The sequence below is a fragment of the Tursiops truncatus genome, chromosome 3 (assembly GCF_011762595.2).
Source record: "Tursiops truncatus isolate mTurTru1 chromosome 3, mTurTru1.mat.Y, whole genome shotgun sequence".
NCBI lineage: Eukaryota > Metazoa > Chordata > Mammalia > Artiodactyla > Delphinidae > Tursiops > Tursiops truncatus.
The window spans coordinates 94,898,782-94,923,597 of NC_047036.1; the positions used below are offsets into that span (position 1 = coordinate 94,898,782).

A 24,816-nucleotide genomic window follows, 5' to 3' on the forward strand; every position below is an offset into this window, starting at 1 on the left:
AATCTTATAGGTAAACGAACATTCTGTGTGTCCTAGTGAAAAAAGGAGGGGATAAGATAGTATAGATGGTAGTTCCTAACTTTTAAATTTGACAGGGAGGAATGTGAGTATATTGACCTAGTTAATGCCAATTTGAAGAATTCTAATATGATTCCCTATTTTCCTTCAAATTTTATTGAGCCGGGTTCTGTTGGTACCAGCCATGTTATTTTAATTGGATTTAGATTCAGACATGACTGTCTCCATGGCTTCCATTCTTGTACGCCCTACTTATACTGCTTTGCACAGTAGGGGTTTGCCTTTATATTTGCAGCATTAATCACCTATTAATTTTTCATTGTAGGTCGCTAAAATATATCACATACATTAGTATAAAAATTATAAAAATCAATTATCCTAATAAACTGTGGAGCAAAAAAATTGTGAACAACTGTGATTTTAATTTCTTATATTTTAAAAGGTCTGGTTGAAGATTTGTATTCATGGTTCCTTCCCCCCTCACCTCTCCCATGTTAATATTGTTGTAGAGAAGGTTTAGACTTTGTTACTAAATACACACCTTATTAAATAGGTGTGTGTCCTGGGACAAAGCATTTCTCTGGTTCCTAGTTATTTCTACCATTCAGCTAAAAAATAGCTCTGTATTACATTTGACAGATAATACAGAATAATATAAAGGACTTTGAAGGTGGCATTGGTATGTAGTAAAAGCAACACAGGCTTTGGAAGCACACTGTTTACCTCTTGGGAAATAGCTAAAGAATCTCGAGCGGTTACTTACCTGATTGAGGCTCAAATTCTGATCTGAAAGTTTGGACAATAATAGCAACCTTCCAAGGTTTTTCTGAGAATTAAATATGGTAGGAAATGTAAAAGTGTCTGTTACATACAGCACATTGGTATCTTCATTACTTAAAGAGGTCTTTCCAGTTTAGAGCAGCAAAATTGAAATGCCTAACTCTTTATAAGGCCATTAAGTTTTGCCAGAAGTAGAACTACTTGTGAAAGTAGAAGGCATAAAGAAGATAATTCCTTCCTTTTTTTTTTTTTTTTTTTGTCTAATATCTTTAGGATAAATTTAGGAAGAAAATGTTTAAGGGAAGATTAGGTCTATTAAAAGACCTTACTGAATTTTGTTCTTTGATGCTAGTGACCTTCTTTTCCTAGCTGTTTGAACCAAGTGAAAAAGGTTAATAAAGCTCTACAATAAAATGATCTGATTAAAAATAAAGCTGCATACTTAATAAAAAGCCTGTCCCTTTGCTTACAACAAGTGGGAGAATATAACTTTGAATGTTTGATGAATGCAGAACGTTAACAAGAGTTATGAATATACCTGCTCAATTTTAAAATAAAAATGAAAAGTTTGAAATATACAGATCACCAGATGAGAGTATAAATTATTATTGGGAAGTTTATATAAAATAGAAATTAGAGAGATTATGGGCATCCTAATCTCACATTATTATGAAGATATGAAAAATTAAATGAAGTGTCTTCAAATTTTGTATTTTTAACCAGAGAAAAGTTATTTTCTGAGTACTTCTATTTACAAAAAACAGCCACTGACTTGGTTCTAAAAAAGTTAGATTATTTAAGTCCTGTAAGAATTTCATCTGAAATAGTTTTAGCAGCATGCAGTATCAGTAATTATACTATGAAGTCAGCATGATGTTTGGATCTTCTAAAACTGTTTTGAAATTTGCTTAGTGCAGTTTTACCCAAATTTGTTAGTGACCTTGAGAATTTTTTTTAAAACAATACCAGTTACAGTGGTGTCCTGTGAAAGAAGTTTCAGTAAACTGAAGTTAATTTAAAATTACTTATGATTGTCACTTTGTCAAGAGAAATTATTTAACATGGCATTTCCCTCAATTGATAATAACATAAACAAAGAAGTAGATTTTAAAAATATTATTGATAAGTTTACTTCCATAAAACCAGGAAAGTAAACTTAAAACATGCTGTTGTTGATATAAATAAAATATTTAAACTTAAAATGTTATGAATTTCAGTTTCTCAATAATGTTCTGGAAAAATATTAACCGTTAAAATATGCATTAAAACGTGAATGGGGGCACGCGTTTTTCCTTTAGTGTCAAGGTCCAGGCACTGCTAAGAACTTTACAGTAGTATACATTCATTCCTCCCAACCCCTGGCCTTTTGCTTTTATTATCACATATTTTTCTTAAATATGTTATAAGCCTTACACTATACTGTTTTTGTTTAAATAGATAATTATCTTTTACAGATTTAATTAAAGTCCCAAGTCAGTTGGTTTAAGATACGGAGGTTTTTCTGGGTGGGCTTGGCCCAAACTGTTCACTTTAAAAGCAGAAAGTTTTCTCTGGCTGGTAGCAGAAGAGAAATCAGAAAGATATGAAGCATACAAAGGACTCTGCGTGTTGCTGGTTTGAAGATGGAGACATTGGTGAGAAAGAATGAGGGCAACCCCTAGGAGAAGAGAGTGTTTTCTGGTTGACAGCAAGGAAACAGGGATCACAGACCATTAGCTGCAAGAACTAGATTCTGCCACCAACCTGACTGAGTGTGGAAACAGATTCTTGCCCAGAGCCTCCAGATAAGAGCCCTGCCTGACATCTGATTACACCCTTGTGAGAGGCCAGCCAAGCCTGTCTGAACTGCTGACCTACAGAACTATGAACTAATAATTTGATGTTGTTTTAAGCCACTCATTTTGTGGTAATTAGTTATATAGGAATAAACATACTAATATAACTTATAAGACCTTTTGTCAATCTGAACATTTCTATGAGGCTTTGTCTTAGCTCTTTCTGAAATCTTAACACAGCATGTTACAGCCCTACTCTGGATTTGATCTTTACCTGAAAGCCATTTCGTTATTTGAGAATCGTTTTGTCATCTGGAGGTCCTTGTAACTTCACACACTTTTATTTAACCCAGCAAGTCCTTGCTCTTTTGGAGCTAATAGTTCATTCTTTAGCTTATCTCTTTCCTATATGCAACGAGAAGAAACCCAGTGGCACTTTTAGTCATTGAGTTCATTAGGAACATTTCCCATTTTCAATTTTTCTGCCAACAACAGTATTTCTAAACTTCCCTCCAAAATAAAACAAGGAACCCCTTTCTTGCAGCTTCCAATCACATTTCCGTACTTTTAAACCCTTACCAACAACCCCTTCTGGTCCTTTTAGGCTTCCACTAACACTGTCCTCAGTGCCCTTTAGGCTTTAACCTGAATCCAATGCCAATGGCAGCTAAATCCAAGAGCATCCTAAGGCAGACGTGCATGACATTTTTATGACCTAGGCTCGTAAGTCACATAGCATAATTTCTGTTGTCCTCTGTTGGTTGAAGCAGTCATAAAGGTCTGCAAGCTTCACGGGGCAGGGATATTGACCACACTTCTCTATGAGAGAAGTGTTAAGGTCATATTGAAAGAGGGGCCTGTGGGATAAAAGATATTGTGTCTATATTTGGAAAATTAAATCTACCACAGATCTCAACATTTTAGCTTGTACTTTAAAATTGCATTTTGTCTGATTTGTAATGCTCTTTCGAAATATAATGCTACCAACCCTGTAGCCCATTTCACAATTATAGATTTATGGGAAAATCTAAGGTTTTATTTATAACAGTCTTATATCCAATACTGACATCAGCCAACTGGTACATTCTTTAATTTAAAAATTAAAAATTAAATTTAATTAAAGTTATTAGCTAGTGATTAAAGCTGATTTTTTTCTTGTTTAATGAGTTTAGATTTTTAAAGAAAAGTATTTTCTTAACTGAATTAATCTGTAACCCTCTTTTATACTTTGTGTTACAGATTTCAGAAATGGTGTAGCAGTAGAATATGAACTGGACAAATATAAGTTATGATGTATGATTTTTCAGCATTTTTTTTTTACAGTGGTGCCTTTTTCTTTAAGAGAAGGTTCTAAGTGTAGCATATTATTATTTTGTGGTATACATGTCTCTTCTCACCGTAGTCAAGCTGATCGTCAGCTGCGATACATACTGAAGCCTTGAGGGAAGGTTCTCTCATCTCTTGTGGCTTCTCGCATCTCTGCTCTTTCCCTGGCAGAAAAAGTCTAGGACTTTGCTTGCAGCTGTAATGGGGCTAGGAGGCAATTCTACTCAAACGTTTCTCATCACAGTAGAATTTCACAAGGAACTTCTGAAGAACAAGTAGATAAATGATGGAGGAATAATATTTTATCAGGACTTTTTGAATCGCTATTGAGCACACATCTTAAAAAACTATTATTGAGGGACTTCCCTGGTGGCGCAGTGGTTAAGAATCCGCCTGTGAATGCAGGGGCCATGGATTCGAGCCCTGGTCCAGGAAGATCCCACGTGCCGCGGAGCACCTAAGCCCGTGTGCCACATACTGAGCCTGTGCTCTAGAGCCCGCGAGCCACAACTACTGAGCCCACGTGCCACAACTACTGAAGCCCGCGCACCTAGAGCCCATGCTCCACAACGAGAAGCCACCGCAACGAAGAGTAGCCCCCGCTCGACGCAACTAGAGAAAGCCTGCGCAGAGCAACGAAGACCCAATGCAGCCAAAAATAAAACAAATTTTAAAAAGAAAACAAAAAAGAACTATTATTGAAAGTGAATGGTGCTCCTGATGAGAAACGGTGATAGTTCATCTCATAATATAGTACCTGCTAGATTTTACTGAATCATTAAGCAAACACAGGGAATCCTCTCTTCCCCTTTAGTCTTAAACAGGCTGACAGAATAAATCAGTGTTGCTTTGATTACATGAATTGAATAAAATCTCAGCAGAGCATATCATTTAAACAAAATAGTTCTGTCTAAAGTGCTTTTGAACCTGGACACGTTCCTAGTTCTTTGGCTGCCACAGTCCTTTGGTCTCACTGATGCACATCTTTTATACATGTTAAATTATGTATGTACAGAAAAGTACATAAAACACAAATGTACAGTTAATCACAAAGCTGACATCTGTGTAACTACTACACAGATCAAGATATAAAACATTGCCAGTTTGCCAGAACTCTCCTTGGCCTCTTCTAAATAGTTTCCCCTTCTTTTCCCTCTCATGTAGTCTACCTTCTATGATAATATTTTCTTTTTGTTTTTATATTTTTACCCCTTAATCATACATCTCTAAACACCACAGTTTAGTTTTAACTTTTATTTTTGACTTTATTTAAAAGGAATTATATTATTTTCCTGTGTTGCTTGCTTCAAAATTGTGTTTTTGCTATTCATTTTTGTTGCATATAGATATAGTTTATTTTCATTGCTGTATAACATATTATTATATGAAAGAACACATTTTATTCAGTACAGTTTTTAAAAATTTATATTCATATTCATTACAATGTTGATAGGCATTTGGGTTGTTTCCAGTTTTTAGCTATTATGAGTATTACTGCTGTGGACATCCTGGTGCATGCCTCTTGTTACATATGATCACCCACTTCTGTTGGTTATCTGCCTGGGAGTAGAGTTGCTGGGTGTTATTATATGCGAAGAGTCAAACTTATAACTGTTTTTGAGACACACTTTTTCTAGACTTATTTTGGGTGTGTCAGACTTCTGTGAGACAACTCCTTTAAGACCACAGAAGGCCTTTTATTTAGCTGAGGGGGTCTTGTAGGCCCCTTCATTATTCTTTTAGAGACGTTAATGAGGGGGTTTTACGTCTTGATTTGGTCTGCAGTCCCAGACTATACATTTGGAGAATGTTTTGCCAGCTGAGAGACTGGAGATGAGAAGCAGTTGTGTTTTCCAAACCAACAAGTCCTGGCCCTTCTTTATTCCTTCTAAATTTTGCTTGTAAACTGATCACTTTTTCTTTAGCTCATCTCTTTTTTTTCCCTGTTACCTTAGTCATGCACAGCTGGGAACAACCAGCTGCCTTAACATTTGCCTGGAAATCTCAGACAAATCTAAATGTTTATTAAGTAACTTTTTCATCTTCTGAGTACTATAGAGAACACAATTTGGCCACATATTTTGTTACTACATGCACAAATTCCCATTTTTTCAGCATGCGGTGAAAATTTTCTTACCCTTTTCCAGCTTTTGCTAAGAGTTTGCTCACCATTTTTCAAGCCTTAGGCCACTGTTTGGTTCTAAAACCAATATTACATATTTAATTTTAAAATTGTGGCAGTACCTCACTTCTGATACCATCAGTTAGCTATTGCTGTAGAACGAACCCCTCCAAAACTCAATGGCTTAAAACAGTAACCATTTATTGTTGATCATGGGTCCGTGTGTGGGCAAGGTAGTTTGCTGGCTGGGCTCGGCTGGTCTCAGCTGGGCTTGCTCATGTGTCAGCAGTTTGCTGGGGCCACACTAGTTTAGGATGGCTTTAGTCACTGTGGCAACTCAGGTAGCTGGGCTTCACGTCTTCCATCATTTGGCAAGTTAACCTGGGCTTGTTCGTTTGGTTCAGAGGGAGCGTGAAATGCAAGACGCAAGGCTTCTTGAGGCCTGTAGGTGCGAACTGGCACACGGTTGTTTTCAACACATTCTGTTGGCCAGAGTAAGTCACACGTACAGGCCAAATCCAAGGAGTAGGGAAATAGATTCTAATTATGGATGAGAGACGCTACAGAGTCACATTTCAGAGGTAATGTCTATAGCAAAGGGTGGAGAATTGAAGTTATTTTTACAGTCTTCTAAAGTATATATATGTTTGATTTTGAAGTAGTTGTACAGTTTACACTCACACCAACAGTGTATAAAGGTTGTATTTGTTCTGCATTGTTATCAGAACTTAGTAATGAATCTTTTTAGTTTTAGCTATTTTGCTGAGTGTCCAGTGGTATTTTATTGTGGTTTCAATATTTATTTTTTTTAATTTCTAATAAGATGGCTTTCCTTTTTTCCCCTTTTACTGGCTGTTTGAATATCTGCTTTTGTGAGGGAGGAGGGGAGAAGTACCTCCAGAAGAGAGTTTACTTCTGAGCTGCTTCTGACCCTCAGCTGTAAATCATTACTTTGTTGTTAGCTATCCAGTGCCTTCAAGCAAATGTTTCTAAGTTTTTGCTTTTAATTATTTCTTGGTAAGTTTTTCTAGTTAATCCTTAGTGGGAGAGTTGGTCTTAGGCTCCCATTCCTGGAAGTAGAATAATTCATTGCTATTTCTTTGTAGTTTTGACTTTCATGAATCTGAGAGATTTAGGGATGCCTATCTAAAGATTTAAGGGTTAATGTACATTATGGAAAGACCTTTGTAAATGAAATATCATCTGCCTTGCAAATGATTTTTTTTTTCCTGAGGCCTGAATAGTCTGTTAGCAAACAATTCTGTTGTGTTTGACATGTAACAGGTGCTAACATCTTTTACAGTCTTGTCACAGGGAATAGAGGGTCTAGGTCATCATGTTCATTAATTAAGTCCAGGAAATTTTATTTCTCCTGTGGCTAATCACTTATGTTTGACATGAATCTGTCATTTGTGCCTCTAGTTTCCCTGCTTCTGCCTTTGTTCTGTGTAGCTTATTTTTCACATGGCAGTCATAATTTTTAGACATAATTCAGATTATGTTATTTCTCTGCTCAGTATATACTCTAAGGGCTTCCCTTTTCTATTTATTTATTTATTTATTGGCTGCGTTGGGTCTTTGTTGCTGCGCGCGGGCTTTCTCTAGTTGCAGCGAGCAGGGGCTGCTCTTCATTGCGGTGTGTGGGCTTCTCATTGTGGTGGCTTCTGTTGTTGCGGAGCATGGGCTCTAGGCGCGCAGGCTTCAGTAGTTGTGGCACGTGGGCTCTGTAGTTGTGGTTCACAGGCTCTAGAGCGTAGGCTCAGTAGTTGCGGCACACAGGCTTCGTTGCTCCGTGACCTGTGGGATCTTCCCGGACCAGGACTCGAACCCATGTCCCCTGCGTTGGCAGGCGGATTCTTAACCACTGTGCCACCGGGGAAGCCCTAAGGGCTTCCCTTATAACTAAAAGTAAGACTCAAAGGCCTTAGCATAGCCTGTAAGATCCTACTGGATATAACCCCATGCTGCCTGTTTAATTAACTTTATCTGATACCTTTTCCCCTCTGTTCCCTCTGCCCTATCCATAGAAGTTGCCTTGTTTTTCCTGGAACACTTCACGGCTTTTGCAGTTTCTATTTCCTCTTCTAGAATGCTTTTTCCCTTGATAGCCACATAGCTTGGTATTTCCCCTCTGTTAGTTTTCTGTTCAGATATCTTTTCAGAGAGAAGCCCTCCCTGAACACCTTACAAATAATTGTAGCATCTCTCCTGTCACTCTTTATCCCCCTTAACTTACTTTGTTTTTCTTCATATAATTGTCATCTCCTAACGTATTATTTATTAATATGTTTATTTACAGTTCCCCTGTCCTAGAAAGTAAACTCCATGAGTGCAGAAACATGCCTAAAACAGTGCCTGGCACACGGTAGACCTTCAATTATTATATTTTTAATGAATGAATATGTGGCTACTGCAGTATTTTTATTTCACACTGTTTTAAATTGTTTTAAACTGTTTTAAATTGATGAGACTGTTTTAAATTGATGAGCTAAATAACTAAGTTGAACAGCAGTAAAACATAGAAACTTATACCAGCAGATAGGACTGAGACCTTTGTTGACATAGTAGAAGAGCAGCTTTGAGCCCTGAGCACATCTGGCCATGGTGATAATGTTAAAGATCTTTCTTCAGGCAGTGGCAGTGTTGACAGGGCATTGTCCTTCTGATTTTATAAACCAATAAACCCCAAATTAGGAATAGATTACAGAGGGAAAATATTTTTTCTGCATCTTGAATCTTTACAAGGATTTAAAAACAATATAATTATTTTAATTAAGCATTTATTGCTTAAGACAGCTTGTATAAATAAATATTTAATAAAATATGTCTAATGGGAAATAGAAAATTCAAATTTGGCATTTTAACAAATCCACCATTTTAACTGTTAGTAAATGGATTTGGGAATGGACTCATATAAAATGTTTAATAAATTTAATATTTAGTGATTTCAACTGTGATTTCAAAGACATTGGGGAATAGTTTTCTAACTGTGTGCCTATACCTTACTTCCTTTGTCCTTGCACCAACAGCAAATCTCAGAATGAGGTGTGGGATATAAGTTATATTTTTATCAGTTACACAGGTATTTTTTGTGTTCTTTGTTAGACACATCTCTTTGAGTATCACTGGTTTAAAGTAAGACTGTAATCATTGCTGGGTTAGGAACAAATCGCTAACAGGGACAACAGCTGCATATTTACTGAATGTTTAGTATGTGCCATTGCTTAAAATATATTATCTAATTTGCTCTTCACAGTAACTCTATGAAATAGATACCATTTATTATCTCCATTCTATAAAGAAGAAACTGAACAAGATCATATAGCTAGTAAGTAACTGAGCTAAGATTTAAGCACAGGTCTGTCTGACTATAATAAAGCATTCAGTGAATAACTCTCCTGATTGAGAGACGAAATGATTTCAGCACTTGATTTTCTATTTAAAATGGAAAAAAAAAGTCAGAAATGAGGATATGACGTGGAAAATATATTGATGCTAAGCAACTATTTATATCAATTTCACTTGTTGAAGAAAATCAAGAATCAAATTTTGCATTAGAATAATAAAACTTGAAGATTCTGATCAGATTATAGTCCTTATATTTTGGGCAAATACAATTGTATATTTCTGATAACAAAATGTGTACTCTTTTTTTACTGAAGTATAATTGATTTAGAGAATTATTTTAGTTTCAGGTGTTCAGCATAGTGATTCAGTATTTTTGCAGATTATACTCCATTACAGGTTATTATAAGATACTGGTTATAATTCCCTGTGCTATACAGTATATCCTTGTTGCTTATCTATTATATATATTGAAGTTTGTATCAGTTAACCCCAAACCCCTAATTCGTCCCTCCCTACTCCCCTCTCCCCTTTGGAAACCACAAGTTTGTTTTCAGTGTCTGTGAGTCTGTTTCTGTTTCGCATATACATTCATCTGTATTATTTTTAGATTCCAAATATAAGTGATTCATACAGTATTTATTTTTCTCTGTCTGACTTATTTCACTGAGCATAATATTCTGTAGGTCTCTCCAGGTTTCTGCAAATGGCAGTATTTCATTCTTTTTTATGGCTGAGTAATATTCCTAAAATGTGTATTCTTAATAAAGTATGAACATTATTGAAAACCTATTATGTCCCAAGCTCTGTGATAGGTGCTGAGTGGATAAAAATGGTTATTAAACTTCCTCTTCTGGACAGACTGACAATGATATATGATAGATAAAGACTTGGAAACAATGCAGTTAATTGGGAAATATGTTAAACACCTAAAATGGTGCCAGACATACTAGAAGCTTATAAATGGTGATGAATTATGGACGTTTATTCACAGTACAGTGTGAATATACAATGTATGGTATTGATTTTATGTAGATTCATAGGAAAGTGTCCACAATGGAGTACATATTTGATTTAGGCCTTAAAAAGTGAGTGAAAAAAGGAATGGATAGTCTGAGTAAAGGGAAGAGTATACACAATGACTAAATTCAGTAAGATTAAAACCTAAATATATTGCCCACGCCCACAAAGATACTTCATTTACCTCCCTTGTAGCTTAAAAAAAAAAAAAAAACAGAAGGTGTTTCATTTACTGTATGAGTAGATTGTTCCAATAATATTGTATTATGACAGGGAGTCATTGACAAAATCAGGAATTTTTATTTTTTATTTTTTTATCTTTGAGCAATGTAGATACATAACCTAACTGTACCATATAAAGTACAGTAGATCAATCAGGATACTATTTAATCCTTAAAAGAGAGGATTGCCAAATATGTTGGCCTAAAAGAGTTATTTCATAAAACTTTGAACTCTATTGCCAAGTGATCATTTAGAAGCTTCAGGCGTCTAGTGAGTATGCTCCATTCTTAAGACTTTTAGGACAATTCAGAATGGAATAGTGATGGAGCAGGGACCTAATGTTATGCCTGATACATTAGATGCTCATAAATGGTAATGAGTTTTAGAGGTCAGTTCCAAGTGCCATTGGACAACACATAGCGAGTTGTTGTCTGTCTGCTTCCCATCCTAGACTCTTGAACCCATCCTCTGCCTAGTAAGTAGATGAAATTAGAAATAGAGATATGGAAGAGACTGCAGTATTTAGGTTATATGTGTCTCAGAATTGTTATGACTTTTCCTGTTGGTCACTGTTGGAAGACAAACTATGAATTTTTTAAAATGTAGATTTATTACGAAATTTTAACTCAAATTCACACTTACTAATGTTTTACACTTTTTCTGGCATTGAGCTAATAAAGTCATTGTAATTGACCCTAAAACAGTAACTTAGGATCCTAATATCAGATCCTGCATCAGAAACATGAGAAAGACAAGGTTCTTGCTCTTCTTAATTAAGTGTGATAGATAAGGCTGGAAAGACAGGAAAGTAACTGAAGACAAATGAGTCTCTTAGGTGTGAGGTAATAGATCTGTATTCTTTAACCACTCTTTTGATTGCATCGATGCAGATTTTGTTTGAAGGAAAAGCCTAAAGAAGGACTGCTATCTGTGAAAATACATAATAATACTGGAATTGTTGATCTGTTGATACCAGAAGCTTCCTTAACTTATATTTAAGCTTCTGAAGTTGTCTTTGTCCTCAGAGCCTCAGCATATATATAAAACTTTGAGAAAGCCCATGGCTTTCTTTAGTCAAGGAAATATGCATTCTTTTCACCTTTGTACTAAAATTAGTAGGAGTAAATAGAGCGTTTCAGGTTCTGTATTCTACTTCTCTCTATGGGAAACAGCGTGCTTCAGTGCATTTGTTCTCATTTGCCGCTTGGAGGACCTGTTCTGTGGTGAAAATGTCTGTCTTTTCTTTGATATTGAGATTGTCTTTCTTTTGATATTGTCTTTCCTTTCTTTTTTTTTTAATGTTAGTATCCTTTTGTTTTATAAAATAATGCTGATGGTAGATAGTAGGGCTTAAAAAATATATAATTTCATAGAAAGTAAAATGTTGCCAGCCACATGAAGACCACCAATTGTGTGTGGGTGCGCGCGTGAGTGTTGTTCTGGTTTGTAAAATCTAAAAGTCTGGAAAGTACTGACTTAATGGAAAGATCATAGGCTTTGGATTCAGCAAACCTGGTTTAAATTTTTTCTCTGCTATCGTTATCTTCTTTATCTCTAAAATGGGATGCGAATACTTATCTCTTAGCGTTGTTGTGAGGATTCCCTGAGGTAATGTAAGTGTAAATGTAGTGCCATGAGTATAATAGGGGCTGAATGAATTTAGTTCCTTCTCTTCTTTCTTAGTGGTTGGGGATAGAGGGAATCTCAGGTAAAGCTACCATTTAAATTGAATATAAATCCAAGAGGAAGAGATGAAGAAAGGAAAGAGCCTTGGCAATCCACCGTTTGATGAGCCTCTTAGTAAAGGGATATGACATAGTGCCTTGTACATATTTGGAATTTAATAACTATGTATTGATTTTAAATTATTTGAAAATGTTGGATAAGGGAGTTAATAAAATATTTGAGGCATAAAACAAAGAAAAATAAATTTAGAGAAAAATTGAAAGATTAAAAATTTTATTGTTGTAGTAAAGTGAATCAGGCAATGAACAAAATACTGTGGTGAAGAATCCACCATTTTTACATTACACATTTTAATAAAGTGTTAAAAGTATTAAAAAATTTTCCAATCTCGTTATACTTATAACAATAATTTATAATAATTCAAAAATGTGTTCTTTTTTGTTTTAAAGTATTTTCACACATTGTGACTTCGATGTTTCTACATATGTACTATGCATATTAATATTTTATTAAGTTTAATAGATGAGAGAAAACTGAAGGTAAGATGGTTAAGTGACTAGCATAGTTAGTCATGGTTAGTAAGTGATAATCAGACCAGATCTTAAGATAGCTAGTATAATTGTCTTTTATTTTGGTTGCTATTATTATGACAAAGACAACTTTATGAGGACCCAGTGATTTTAAGTATTTTATTTTCCCTTTTGCCTTCTATGAAACTTTTTTTTTTTTTTTTTTTTGTGGTACGCGGGCCTCTCACTGTTGTGGCCTCTCCTGTTGAGGAGCACAGGCTCCGGACGCGCAGGCTCAGCGGCCATGGCTCATGGGCCCAGTCGCTCCACGGCATGTGGGATCCTCCCGGACCAGGGCACGAACCCTTGTCCCCTGCATCGGCAGGCGGACTCTCAACTGCTGCGCCACCAGGGAAGCCCTATGAAACATTTTAATCCTTATTCTTATACATTCAGAATTTAATAAAAAGGAGGATGATTTCCCACATTAATGACCTTATAACTCTGAAGCAGAATATATTCACTGAACTCCCTTGCTTTTGCTGAATTACAGTGACAACAGTTGATGCCATGGCAGTTGGATAAAATCAGCCAAAGAAAATATTTCTTGGTGTAGATACTTGGAATAGATGATCTAGATATCTTTTTCACGTTTATGAGCAACTATATTTTTGGGTTTAAATATTTAGAAAACCTTTTGAAATTGCTTTAAACACCTGGAGATTTCTGTGTAAAATAATTTACCTGGGCCAAACATATGCAAACCAGCTCTCATTTAGTGACATATACACACACACACACACACACACACATATATGGTGTCAACTGTGTCATATACAAGATATATGTATCTTACATACATATAGTGTATATATGTTTAACATTTTAATTGAGCATGCCCTGTAACCTTTGGTAGCTGTTGTCTCTATAATTAGATACCCATATAGACTGTGATCTAACCCAGTAGCTTTTGATAAATTTCTTTGCTATAAGAAGGAATATATTGGTTGGAGGTAGAGGGTAACCATGCCCCAGCCCAGCTGGATGGATTATGTATATTCCTCATTCTCGATAATTGAACTTGGTTAATTTAGAACTAATTTTGGCTAAAGGCTTTAAAGTATGGATAACACAGCAGTTTAATGAGCAGCAAAAATGTGCACCTTGATGTCTGAAAGGCCAGTTGGTGATATCTCTTGTCAAATCTGTGAGACTAAGTTAAGAAGCATAAGTCTTTTGGAAGAGATACTGGTACATGTCCCAATCAGTGTTTAGTTATCACAGAGAGGACACTGTATAGGATCTAATTTGGAGCAGTAATTTTGGAACTATTTTAGATGCAGCACCTTTTATCCCGGTAGTCATTCAGCTTCCCCCCACCCCTTCCTCCCTCGCTCTCTCTGTGTCTTTCTCTTTCTTTCTCTCTCTCTCTCTCTCTCTCTCTCTCTCTCTGTGTGTGTGTGTGTGTGTGTGTGTGTAAATATTTGACAAAATGGAGCAACTCTTGTTGGAGTGAGGTAGCCAGGCATAGTTAGTTTATTTGGCCTGCTCGTACTCCCCCCCTTAATTCCTAGAAATCTCTCTACCACCCTTAGGGCTCCTTACCACTTCTTTAGAGGTTCAAACAAGAAAAGAGGAATCTTTTGACTTAAAGAATAAGCTGTAGGGAAATAATAATTTACCTTAGTGTGAAATTTTTAAATAATACAGCAGTTAACTAGATATATATAAATGCTTTTAATGTCAAAAGATAAAACATATCTGTTAGTACCTCTTATCTAGATCTGCTTAAATCTTTTAAAAGTATCTTCCTAAGCAGCCTCATAGCACAGGGAGATCAGCTTGGTGCTTTGTAACCACCTAGAGGGGTGGGATAGGGAGGGTGGGAGGGAGGGAGACACAAGAGGGAAGAGATATGGGGATATATGTATATGTATAACTGATTCACTTTGTTATAAAACAGAAACTAACACACCATTGTAAAGAAGTTATACTCCAATAAAGATGTTAAAAAAAAAAAGTATCTTCCTAAAGTTTATCTTTTAAATGTTGGCTTTTTCTTCTTGAAAGCATCTTGTAATTTAAAAAAAAAAAAAATCCTCAAATCAGTGTGAGAAGTTCTTGATTATTTTGTGAATAATTTATAGTTTATGGTTGGATTTATTTTGTGGCATTACATTCTTGAATTAGTCAGATTACTTTCACCAAATAGTGCTATTTTACTTTTTAAAACCATTTTTTTGGTATAGAACACTTCTTATGTTTTCTGAAATACATTAAATGATATATTTATGTTAATTTAAAAACTAAATGATGTGCAAAAATACCCCACCCAATTTCCATTTGAATGAAATTTCTGTGTAAGTTTCCGGTTATGTCTTGTATGTGAGTAAATAAGCCTAGTCTCTTCCCCTTGCCCCACTGAAGCTATGGGTTTATAGCCACGCGGGGTGATTGAGATTACTTTGTGTAACTGTTCTCCCTCACCAATAGAAACAAACTCTGGATTAGTCTGTATTTCAAATTACTGGTTAACTTGTGCTCTACCTCCAAGTAAGTGTGGGTAGTAGATAATTGTTTGTTCAAAGCTGTGGATAGATCTATGATGAAATTTCATCAATTTAGAGTAAGTCCTAATGAGCATGCCCATGTTGTCAAATCTTCATGCCATAACTGCTAATTAAATAAAAACGTTAAGCTAAAATAGTACCCATCTAGCTTTTTAAACTTTAATTATAAAAGCTAACTGTCATGGTTTACAAATGACCACAGATATCTTTATTTCAAGGAAATTTTGGGATACTTCATTTATTTACACATAGTATATGAAGTAAAAAAAGAGTGTGGTTCTGAGCTTTACCACTTACTAAGACTCAGTTTTATAATTTTGGGGAGAGGGAAGTGTATATATTTCTTAGAAGGGGTTGTGTTGTACAGATCAAATATGATATTTGACATACAGCCGCTTAATAAGCTATAATGTGCTCTTGGTAAAATAGAGTGAACAGGAGTTATAGTCTGAACCCTGGAATCTATTTCAAGTCCTTGGAGGCTAGAGTAAAGCACCCCCTAAAGACTTGGAAATGAAGAAAATGCTTCATACAAGATAAGTCCCTCTGAGACTTATCTTGTATGTACACAAAATGAATCATGGCTAACATATGAAAAGTCACTGATAAAGTCAATATTTATCTTAGTCTGTAGTTATAGCTTTTTCAGTGTATCAACATATCTAAAGAAGTATGTGCTTCTCTGAAGCTGCTCAAATGGCCTTGTGCTGTTGAAGCCCAAAGAGATCTCTGAGACAAGGACCAGAATTGGCAGTGCATGAAGAAAGGACATTTAACTCAGAAAAGTCTGAATAATCTGGTTCCATTGTTGAGGGGAGTTCCTGTGGTGAGAAGGATATTTCAGGCCATTAAAATATCCTGTTCATCAAACTCCCCTGGTTTTGTTTCTTGGCTCCAAGCACAGTTCTAACAAGGAATACAGTTGACCATATCATATTTTTGGTAAGTGTACTTATTATAAATTAATAATTAGCTATTCTTATAGGTCTTTTATACATAGTGTATTAGTTTGCTAGGGCTGCCATAATAAAATACCCCAGACTGGGTGGCTTAAACAACAGACATTTATCTCTAGCAGTTCTGGAGGCTGGGAAGTTCAACATCAAGGTGCCAGTAAATTTAGTTTCTGGTAAGGGCGCTCTTCCTGGCTTGTAGACGTCTACTTTCTCACTAGGTCCTTAGATGGACTTTTCTCAGTGTGTATGCTCAGAGAGAGCAGGTTAGCTCTCTGGTGTCTCTTCTTATAAGGACACTAATTCTTTCAGATTAGGGCCCCACTTAACCTTAATTACTTCTGTAGGGGCCCCATCCAAATACAGCCACACTGGGGCTGGGCTTCAGTATGTGAATTTTGGGGGGCATAAACATTTAGTCCATAACATTTGGTTACCATGTATCCATGGAGGTGACCCCCCCCTTGTACCTTTTTTTTAAATCAATAGTAGATTTTTTTAAATCAATAGTAGATTAACTTTTTTTTAATACTTGTATTTTATGGCAGATAAGATAAAATACAGCCTGCCGATGCAGATATGGAGGACTAGTTTGCTGGGGAGCAAGTCTGTTTTGCTCTTTTCAGTCTCTCATAGCTAATTCCTTCACTTCCCTCAGTCCTCTTCTTAAATGTCATCATTCAAAGAGGAATCTCTTACCACCCCATATAAAACACCTGCTCATTACTTTCTGGCTCCTTAACTTGTTTATTTGTCTTCCTTGAATTTATCATTATCTGATACATACTTGTTTCTTATTTTTGTGTCTATCAGCCCACTGAAATATAAACTCCATTAAGGCAGTGGCTTTTTTTTTTTTCACTGCAGTAGTCACAGGGGCTAGAACAGTACTCAGCATGTAGTAGTTACTCAGTAAATAACTACACATGAATTGAATGTATGAATGGTTTTAAGTAGATGTCCTTATGTGAAAACATAGCACAGTACATGGCACAGAATTAGGGGTTTATTAAATGGCAGCATGAAAAGAAAAACGAGCATCCTTGTGGATTGCTTGTGGGAATGTAAAACAGTGCAGCCAGTGTGGAAAACCGCATTGTGAGTCCTCAAAACATCAAACATATTACCTTATGATCCAGCAGTTACACTTCTATGTATGTGCCCAGAAGAAGTGAAAGCAGGGACTCAGGTATCTGTACACCCATGTTCACAGTGCCATTGTTCACAATAGCCAAAAGGTGGAGGCTACCCAAGTGTTTGTCGACAGATGAATGGGTAAAAATATAGTATATACATACCATGGGATATTATTCAGCGTTAAAAAGAAATGAAATTCTGACACATGCTACAACGTGGATGAACCTCGAAGACATTGTCCTAATAAGTAAAATAAGCCAGTTACAAAAGGACACATAATGTATGATTCCACTTATATGAGGTACCTAGAGTAGTCAAATTCAGAGAGACAGAAAGTAGATAGAATGGTGGTTGCCAGGGGTAGGGGAGGAGGGAAATGAGGAGTTAGTGTTTAACGGGTACAGAGTTTCAGTTAGGGAAGATGAAAAAGTTCTGGAGATGGGTGGTGGTGATGATTGCACAATTATGTGAATGTATTTAATGCCACAGAACTGTACACCTAAAAATGGTTAGAATGGTAAATTTTTTTTTTGCGGTACGTGGGCCTCTCACTGTTGTGGCCTCTCCTGTTGCGGAGCACAGGCTCCGGACGCGCAGGCTCAGCGGCCATGGCTCACGGGCCTAGCCGCTCCGCGGCATGTGGGATCTTCCCAGACCGGGGCACGAACCCGTGTCCCCTGCATTGGCAGGCGGACTCTCAACCACTGCGCCACCAGGGAAGCCCTAAACTTTTTTTTTTAATTAATTTATTTATTTATTTATATTCGGCTGCGTTGGGTCTTCGTTTCTGTGCTAGGGCTTTCTCCAGTTGCGGCAAGTGGGGGCGACTCTTCATCGAGGTGCGCGGGCCTCTCACTATTGCAGCCTGTCTTGTTGCGGAGCACAGGCTCCAGACGCGCAGGCTCAGTAGTTGTGGCTCACGGGCCTAGTTGCTCCAAGGCATGTGGGATCTTCCCAGACCGGGTCACGAACCCATGTCCCCTGCATTGGCAGGCGGACTCTCAACCACTGCGCCACCAGGGAAGCCCTATCATATGGTTTTTATCTTTCAGTTTTGTTAATATGGTGTATCATATTGATTGATTTGCATATATTGAAGAATCCATGCATTCCTGGGATAAATCCCACTTGATCATGATGTATGATCCTTTTAATCTGCTGTTGGATTCTGTTTGCTAGTGTTTTGTTGAGGATTTTTGCATCTATGTTCATCAGTGATATTGGCCTGTAGTTTTCTTTTTTTGTGACATCTTTCTCTGGTTTTGGTATCAGGGTGATGGTGGCCTCGTAGAATGACTTTGGGAGTGTTCCTCCCTCTGCTATATTTTGGAAGAGTTTGTGAAGGATAGGTGTTAGCTCTTCTCTAAATGTTTGGTAGAATTTGCCTGTGAAGGCATCTGGTCCTGGGCTTTCGTTTGTTGGAAGATTCTTAATCACAGTTTCAATTTCAGTGCTTGTGATTGTTCTGTTTATATTTTCTATTTCTTCCTGGTTCAATCTCAGAAGGTTGTGCTTTTCTAAGGATTTGTCCATTTCTTCCAGGTTGTCCATTTTATTGGCATAGAGTTGGTTGTAGTAATCTCTCATGATCCTTTGTACTTCTGCAGTGTCAATTGTTACTTCTCCTTTTTCATTTCTAATTCTGTTGATTTGAGTCTTCTCGCTTTTTTCTTGATGAGTCTGGCTAACGGTTTATCAGTTTTGTTTATTTTCTCAAAGAACCAACTTTTAGTTTTATTGATCTTTGCTATTTCCTTCATTTCTTTTTCATTTATTTCTGATCGGGTCTTTATGACTTCTTTCCTTCTGCTAACTTTGGGGTTTTTTTTTTTTTTGGTTCTTCTTTCTCTAATTGCTTTAGGTGTAAGGTTAGGTTGTTTATCTGAGATGTTTCTTGTTTCGTGAGGTAGGATTGTATTGCTGTATACTTCCCTCTTAAAACTGCTTTTGCTGCATGCCATAGGTTTTGGGCCATCGTGTTTTCATTGTCATTTGTTTCTAGGTACTTTTTGATTTCCTCTTTGATTTCTTCAGTGATCTCTTGGTTATTTAGTAGCATATTGTTTAGCCTCCATGTGTTTGTATTTTTTACAGTTTTTTCTTGTAATTGATATCTAATCTCATAGCATTGTGGTCAGAAAAGATACTTGATATAACTTCAATTTTCTTAAATTTACTAAGGCTTGATTTGTGACCCAAGATATCATCTATCCTGGAGACTCTTCCACGAGCACTTGAGAAGAAAGTGTATTCTCTTGTTTTTGGATGGCATGTCCTCTAAATATCAAGTCCATCTTGTTTAATGTGTCATTTAAAGCTTGTGTTTCCTCATTTATTTTCATTTTGGTTGATCTGTCTGTTGGTGAGAGTGGGGTGTTAAATCCCCTACTGTGATTGTGTTACTGTTGATTTCCTCTTCTATGGCTGTTAGCATTTGCCTTATGTACTGAGGTGCTCCTATGTTGGGTGCATAAATATTTACAATTTTTATATCTTCTTGGATTGATTCCTTGATCATTACATAGTGTCCTTCTTTTTCTTTTTTAATAGTCTTTATTTTAAAGTCTATTTTGTCTGATATGAGAATTGCTACTCCAGCTTTCTTTTGATTTCCATTTGCATGGAATATCTTTTTCCATCCCCTCATTTTCAGTCTGTATGTGTCCCTAGGTCTGAAATCGGTCTCTAGTAGACAGCATATTGGGTCTTGTTTAATGTATCCATTCAGCCAGTCTGTGTCTTTCAGTTGGAACATTTAATCCATTTACATTTAAGGTAATTATCGATATGTATGTTCCTATTACCATTTTCTCAATTTTGGGGGGTTTGTTATTGTAGGTCTTTTCCTTCTCTTGTGGTTCCTGCCTAAATAAGTTCCTTTAGCATTTGTTGTAAATGTGGTTTGGTGGTGCTGGATTCTCCTTGCTTTTGCTTGTCTGTAAAGGTTTTGATTTCTCTGTCGAATCTGAATGATATACTTGCTGGGTAGAGTAATCTTGGTTGTAGGTTTTTCCCTTTCATCACTTTAAATATGTCCTGCCACTCCCTTCTGGCTTACAGAGTTTCTGCTGAAAGATCAGCTGTTAACCTTATGGGAATTCCCTTGTATGTTATTTGTTGCTTTTCCCTTGCTGCTTTTAATATTTTTTCTTTGTATTTAACTTTTGATAGTTTGATTAATATGTGTCTTGGCATGTTTCTCCTTGGATTTATCCTACACGGGACTCTCTGCACTTCTTGGATTTGATTAACTATTTCCTTTTCCATATTAGGGAAGTTTTCAACTATAATCTCTTCAAATATTTTCTCAGTCCCTTTCTTTTTCTCTTCTTCTTCTTGGACACCTATAATTTGAATGTTGATGTGTTTAATGTTGTCGCAGAGGTCTCTGAAACTGTCCTCAATTCTTTTCATTCTTTTTTCTTTATTCTGCTCTGTGGTAGTTATTTCCACTATTTTATCTTTCAGGTCACTTATCCATTCTTCTGCCTCAGTAATTCTGCTATTGATTCCTTCTAGAGAATTTTTAATTTCATTGATTGTGTTGTTCATCATTGTTTGTTTGCTCTTTAGTTCTTCTAGGTCCTTGTTAAACGTTTCGTGTTTTTTCTCCATTCTGTTTCCAAGATTTTGGATCATCTTAGTATTGTTACTCCGCATTCTTTTTCAGGTAGACTGCCTATTTCCTCTTCATTTGTTTGGTCTGGTGGGTTTTTACCTTGCTCCTTCATCTGTTGTGTGTTTCTCTTTCTCCTCATTTTGCTTAACTTACTGTGTTTGGCGTCTACTCTTTGCAGTCTGCAGGTCCGTAGTTCCCGTTGTTTTTAGTGTCTTCCCCCAGTGGCTAAGGTTGGTTCAGTGGTTTGTGTAAGTTTCCTGGTGGAGGGGACTGTTGCCTGTGTTTTTTGGTGGGCGAGGCTTGATCTTGTCTTTCTTGTGGGCAGGAACGAGTCTGATGATGTGTTTTGGGGTGTCTGTGAACTTATGTTTTTGGCAGCCTCTCTGCTAATGGGTGGGGCTGTGTTCCTGTCTTTCTAGTGTTTGGCATGGGGTGTCCAGCACTGGAGCTTGCTGCTCCTTGAGAGGAGCCGGGTCTTAGTGTTGAGACGGAGATCTCTGGGAGAGCTCTTGCCGACTGATATTACGTGGGGCTGGGAGTCCAGTGTCCTGAACTCGGCTGTCCCACCTCTGAGGCTCAGGCCTCATATCTGGCCGGAACACCAAGGCCCTGTCAGCCACGAGGCTGCTAGTGCTGGAGGGTCTCCTGCAGAGGCAAGGGGTGGCTGTGGCTCACTGTGGGGACAAGGACACTGGCAGCAGAAGTTCTGGGAAGTACTCCTTGGCGTGAGCCCTCTTGGAGTCCAATAAGCATGTTTTTAAATGTAATTCTGGCTTCATGTTTATCTGTGTAATTTTATAATCCCAGAAACAAAATAAAATAACTGAAAGGGAACCAATATAAAAACGAAAAGTATTTTGCTATAGAAGTTCCTAAAAGAGCTGAGCTAGAGTTTGCCACTCTTTCAAAGAGTAATTATTTGAAATACTGAATATAGCTAAGCATTACCAAATATATTCTTATGGGCTTCCTAAAAAGAAATTCTCAGATCATGTTTTATCTTTAGCTACCTAAATTAATTGAAGAAAAGAAAAGGAAAGGAAAAAAATAAACTTCCCCTCATACCCTGATTTCATGATTTTGAAAATTATGAAATTATTTTAAGGTTTTATTACTTAAAACAGTATTGCTTTATTTATCTTGCTTGATATAGACAGAGGAGTTGTCAGAGTTAATCAGTCACAGGTATTAAGGATCTGCTTGTCAAACACTGTGCTGTGTCTTGCTGAGTTTGCAACTAGTTGTTACCTCAAAAATCTGCCCAGAGTCACACTACTGGATAATGTCAGAAGCAGAGTTAGAACCCACGTTTCCTGACCGTAGCGGAGTATTTTCTGTTTGTAAGCACCTATGAGCATATGTGGAGAGGGCTTTATTCAAGACACATGGAAGAAGTGAGATGTTGAAGGGTATGAACAGGTGGTGGGGAGAAGAGCTGGTGCTCCATGAGGGAGAGAGCTTAGAAGCCTTGGGGAAGAATAGAGGGAGCAGCCTAATGAGAGCGGAAGGCACATAGTAGGAATTGTTAGAAACCTGGGGTTGGATTAAGGAGATCCTTGCAAACCATGTACTTTTTATGTTGTAGGCCCTGGAGTGCTTTTATAGATTTCTGAAACAGAATGACTTGATAAAATTGTATTTGGGGAAGATCATTCTGTGATGGTGAGCATGAAGGATTGAAGTAAGGTAATACCAGGGGGCGGAAAGCAGGATAGATAGAGCTATCAGGTTGTCGTAGTAGGAATGAAGTAGAAAATTCAAACCCACAAGGCATATCTAGGGAGAAAAGCAATAGGATTAGATTTTAGTTTAATGCAGAGAATGAAGGGGAGAGTGTAGAAGAATTGTGATCCTGATGCTGCTGGTCCAGGAACACATTTTGAGAGCCACTGTTACAGACCTTGACAGACATGTTTGAAGTTATCCAGATGAGAATGAGAAGGAAGATTTTTTAATTTAAGAAAGTGATCTTTGACTTCTGGCATCCATGGTCTTATTTACCACAATGGTAGTGTGTTATGAAACTGGCCAGCATCTCAGCATTTTTTCATCTGAACTTCCCATTATTTATTCATTTACTCAATAAATGTTTACTAAATATTTAATATGTGCTAGGCATATTTAGAACTGGAGATAAAGAGTAAGACAGACTTAGCTCCTGCTCTCATGAAGTTTACATTCTCCTGGGGGCCATATAGAGACAAATAGGTAAACAGGCAAATTATGTAGTTGCCAGTTGAAGTATGTCATGTGAAGGGCACAAACAAGGGAAAGAAGATAGAGAGTATCAGAGACCAGACTCTGTTAGGTATGGTGGTCTCTGAAGAGATGACACTGAAGTTGAAACCCCAAAAAGAGAAGGAACTAGGTCTGTTGAGAGGAGGAGGCAGGAGTATTATCTTAGACAGTTAAATATTTATAGGCCCTAAGGCAAGATGAAAAATCTTTATTCTAGGAACTGAAAGTAGACTAGCTTGCTTATAAGTTTGGAGAAGGGAGGCAGGGGGGAGGTGAGGGAGAAAGAGGAGAGAAATTAAGGGCAATCCTTGGCTTTCTGGTTTATGTAAATAGATGAATAGTAGTATTGTTTACGGAAATGGGAAGAACGTGTGTGTGTGCGTGTGTGTGTGTGTGTGTGTGTGTGTGTGTGTGTGTGTGTGTGTGTGTGTCTAGGGTCGGGGAGCTCAGCTGTGTTTTGAGAGTTTGGTCAAAGAAGCAGTCAATGAAGGTGATTAAAATAATTACTACATTAAAGTAAGATTACACAGTAAGATTAAGATTACACAGAGAGGAAACTTTCATTATTACTAAGATTAGGAGATCCCCTAATTTTGGGGGTGTTTAAAGTAATATTGGTACCCACAAAGATTAAAAAGTTAGAAAGTCAAGTAAAAAATTAAAATTCTTAACCAAATGGAAAAAAGGCAGATTGTCCAGAAGGGAAGTGAAAATAATAAATTAATATGTAATCATAAAGATAGATTGTTGGTGAGAGAGGCCATTGGCTCTTCAGAAACTATAGAAAATAATTACCACGGACATAGAATATCTAACATTATCGTTGAAATATGAAATGTTAGTATCCATAGGGGTTACTAAAGGGACAGTGTCAGAATTGAAAGGAAAAAGCAGTTTCTAAGACCTAAAACCTAAAAATCTTAGCAAACTCCTTGAGAATAAAATTTAAATGCCTAAAATAGTTTTTAAAATCTGGGTTTAGCTAGCTCAATGCCCTAGAATTTCAATGACTACATAGAAAATTAGCTCATTAAAATGAAAGTCAATCTTGTTTTTATTTTTAATGTGATATTTCCCAGATCTCTAAGGGACCATCGGAAGGATTTAAATATTCCATATCCTTATGAAAGTGAATTATATAGGCCTCCTTGAATTAAAAAAGTGTAAAGACTTTCCAAGTAGTGTTCAATTTAAACTTGTGGCTTTCTTTCAGAAGGAAGCTCTGTTCTAAGAGAATACGGTGTTGTTTACATTTGGAAGAAATAGACATTGGTGTTTTGTTTGCCACTTATGTATCATCATACTTACCACAGTGCCAGACACATAGTAAACATTTAGTCAATAGTTGTTGAATGAATAAATGGATGAATGAATATGAATTTTACATTCCGTTTTGCTTTTTCTGGAAAGCTGATAATCTACAAAGCAGTTCATTTGTGGTATGTGAGGAGATCTCTCTCCCATTAGTGCATTCAGGTATTGTACAGTAGCAGGGC

General features: G+C 36.8%; 1 protein-coding gene across 11 annotated transcripts in view; it reads left to right on the top strand.

Moving 5' to 3' along the window:
- Positions 1–24,816, top strand: part of COMMD10 (COMM domain containing 10) — a 172,761-nt gene that overhangs the window by 44,635 nt on the left and 103,310 nt on the right. Inside the window, exon 6 of one of the 11 annotated variants that reach the window (XM_019940870.3) lies at positions 3,813–10,605. The exons of the other annotated variants lie outside the window; for them this stretch is intronic. Coding sequence (XP_019796429.1) covers positions 3,813–3,830 — 18 coding nt within the window. The 3' untranslated portion in view covers positions 3,831–10,605. Of the gene's footprint in view, positions 1–3,812; positions 10,606–24,816 lie in introns of those variants that run through there. 11 annotated transcript variants of the gene reach the window in all.